The 2,404-nt window shown below is 44.2% G+C and overlaps 1 protein-coding gene across 1 annotated transcript; it reads left to right on the plus strand.

Annotated features, from left to right (window-relative positions):
• Positions 1-219: 219 nt before the first annotated feature.
• Positions 220-1,726, plus strand: LOC131641384 (uncharacterized). The gene is made up of 2 exons (XM_058911688.1): positions 220-1,209; positions 1,712-1,726. Exons 1-2 carry the CDS (start codon positions 220-222, stop codon positions 1,724-1,726), a joined length of 1,005 nt encoding a protein of 334 aa, XP_058767671.1.
• Positions 1,727-2,404: the final 678 nt, after the last annotated feature.

The following is a 2,404-nucleotide window of genomic DNA, read 5'->3' on the forward strand; positions in this document are numbered from 1 at the left end:
TTGAAACAAAACAACCCCTACTCAAATACTTACAATCTGGGGTGGAAAAATCATCCGAATTTCTCATGGAAGGACCAATCAGGGAGTGCTCCTAAACAAGGGGTTCTTCCATATCAAGGTCAACAGTCGCAGCAACAGTATAGACCTCCTCAACAACATTAGCAACAACCTCAGCAAGAAGCCCCCATTAATGCAGATTGGGAGATTGCCATCGAAAAAATGGCAGCTCAAAGCTCTCAGGTTCAAGAAGAAACGAGGAGTAATTTCTGGAATACGGGTTCCTCCATTAAAAATCTGGAGATTCAAATGAGTCAAATAGCACAGCAGCTAGCAAACACTCAACAGCCGGGCGCATTACCAAGTGCCACAGTTACCAATCCTAAAGATCATAATAATGTGAGTGCTATTGTTACTAGGAGCGGTAAAGGGAAAGGTGTAGTTGAAAATAATGACGAGGAAGAGGAACCATTGTTGGAGGTAGACTTAGAGATAAGAGAAAATGAGTCAGAAGCTGAGGAAGTGGTGGTGATGGAACCAACTCCGAAAGAGAAGGTGGTTGAACAAAAACAGAAGCCGGCAGTAAAACTTCCTTTTCCAGTAAGGAACAAGAAAAAAGGACAACATGAGAAGAATTTTGAAAAGTTCTTGGAGATGTTCAAGAAGCTGGAGATTAATATCCCATTCTTGGAGGCATTAGAACAAATGCCTACTTATGCAAAATTTATGAAGGACATCATCTCCAAGAAAAGAACCATTGATCGTGACCCTATTATTCTAACCGAAACGTGTAGTGCTATTTTGCAGGGTATGAAGATTCCGGTGAAGAAGAAAGATCGAAGTTCCGTGACTATTCCTTGTACAATTGGGGATAGGTCATTCAAGAAAGCTCTAATTGATTTGGGAGCAAGTGTGAGCCTTATGTCGTTGTCTATCTACAAGAGATTGGGGATAGGTAATGTACAAGATACAAGAATGACACTCCAGTTTGCTGACCACTCTGTTAAAAGACCTTATGGGATAGTAGAAGACGTGCTGGTGAAGATTGATAAATTTGTGTTCCTAGTGGATTTTGTAATTTTAGAGATGTCGGAAGATGAGGAGATACCTATTATTTTAGGAAGGCCATTTCTAGAGACAGGGCGATGTTTGATAGACATTGAAGAAGGCACAATGACTCTGAAAGTTTATGATGAAGAGCTAAAGATGGATGTACGTGTCGCTACCGCGAAAATTAACAGAGTCGCCACTAACATATTTATCCTGAAAAGGAAGGGAATGCCAGCAAACCACAAAACAAAACAACAGTCTCACGACCAGAGAAAAAGGGTAAGGGAGTCGGTTACGCGAGGGGAAGGTATTAGCACCCCTCGCGCCCATCGTACTCGATGGTATCCACGCTTGTGTCTAAAACTATGGGTGTGTAAGCAAACTACGCTAATCTGGACTAAAATGAATGCAGAACGTAGGGAAAATAAAGGATTGTGCTCGCACGGGCCCTACCCCGCTGCCTACGTATCTGTTTTGCAGAATCAGAGCTACCGTAGCTCGGCTAACTAGTTTCTGTTTGTTTTGTGTTTTTTAGGTGAACGAGTTACATTCACACTCCGCTGCTCGACCTTTGGAGACTTATGCTTGGGAATGGAGCGGAAATAACAAGCTCTTAAGAAAAGAAAATCAAAGAGTGTGGTTTGTGTTTTAAACAATGCATGAGGAAAGTCTAAGCTAAGGGGGAAAGCTTGCTACCTAATGTTATCATACAAAGGGTACAAGTCTAAGCTAAGCTATCAACCTACGAGGGAAAAGGGAAGCACACAATAATATCACACAAACGAGCATCCGCTCGTAAAGCAAACAAACCAACGGTACTGACCGAGTGGTAGAAAAGCGGTCCCGCCATAGCCAAGGGGAGCAACTCAACCCAAGTCAACCAAGCATTAGACCTCGCGAAAATGATCGGGCCATAGACAAGAGGGCGGACCCCTCTCAGCAACCAAGCCGTCACGGATCGTAAAGGAAAACGGTGCGTGCGTACACCGAGCATCAACGTCGAGCAACGCGAGCTATAAGAAAGGCGGGGGTCCGGCTACATGAACCCTTTTCCTGACATACTCGATAACAAGATCTTGTGCAGGTTCAGAAGCGGGCAACGCGAGGCGTGCGCATAATGAACAGACTCGATGAGACTAGGCGGGGGTTGATTACGAACCCTTGACCGCATGCCTTCCATGAGGACTTAACGGAGTGCCATATAGGACTTATTACACCGAGACTCCCTGCCGCAAAGCACAAATGTAAACACACCAACAAAAACAGAGCCTCTTTCGAGGGCTTGGCCAGATGCATGTCTAAGTCCTACTTCTCATGTTATAGGATGATGCGAGAAAGCGATAAAGTGCGAGAAAAG

The sequence above is a fragment of the Vicia villosa genome, unplaced genomic scaffold, assembly GCF_029867415.1.
Source record: "Vicia villosa cultivar HV-30 ecotype Madison, WI unplaced genomic scaffold, Vvil1.0 ctg.003705F_1_1, whole genome shotgun sequence".
In the NCBI taxonomy this organism is placed as follows: domain Eukaryota; kingdom Viridiplantae; phylum Streptophyta; class Magnoliopsida; order Fabales; family Fabaceae; genus Vicia; species Vicia villosa.

Bases quoted from the DNA above. Each gene is read 5' to 3' on its own strand.
- LOC131641384 (XM_058911688.1), top strand. From the start codon at position 220: ATGGCAGCTCAAAGCTCTCAGGTTCAAGAAGAAACGAGGAGTAATTTC.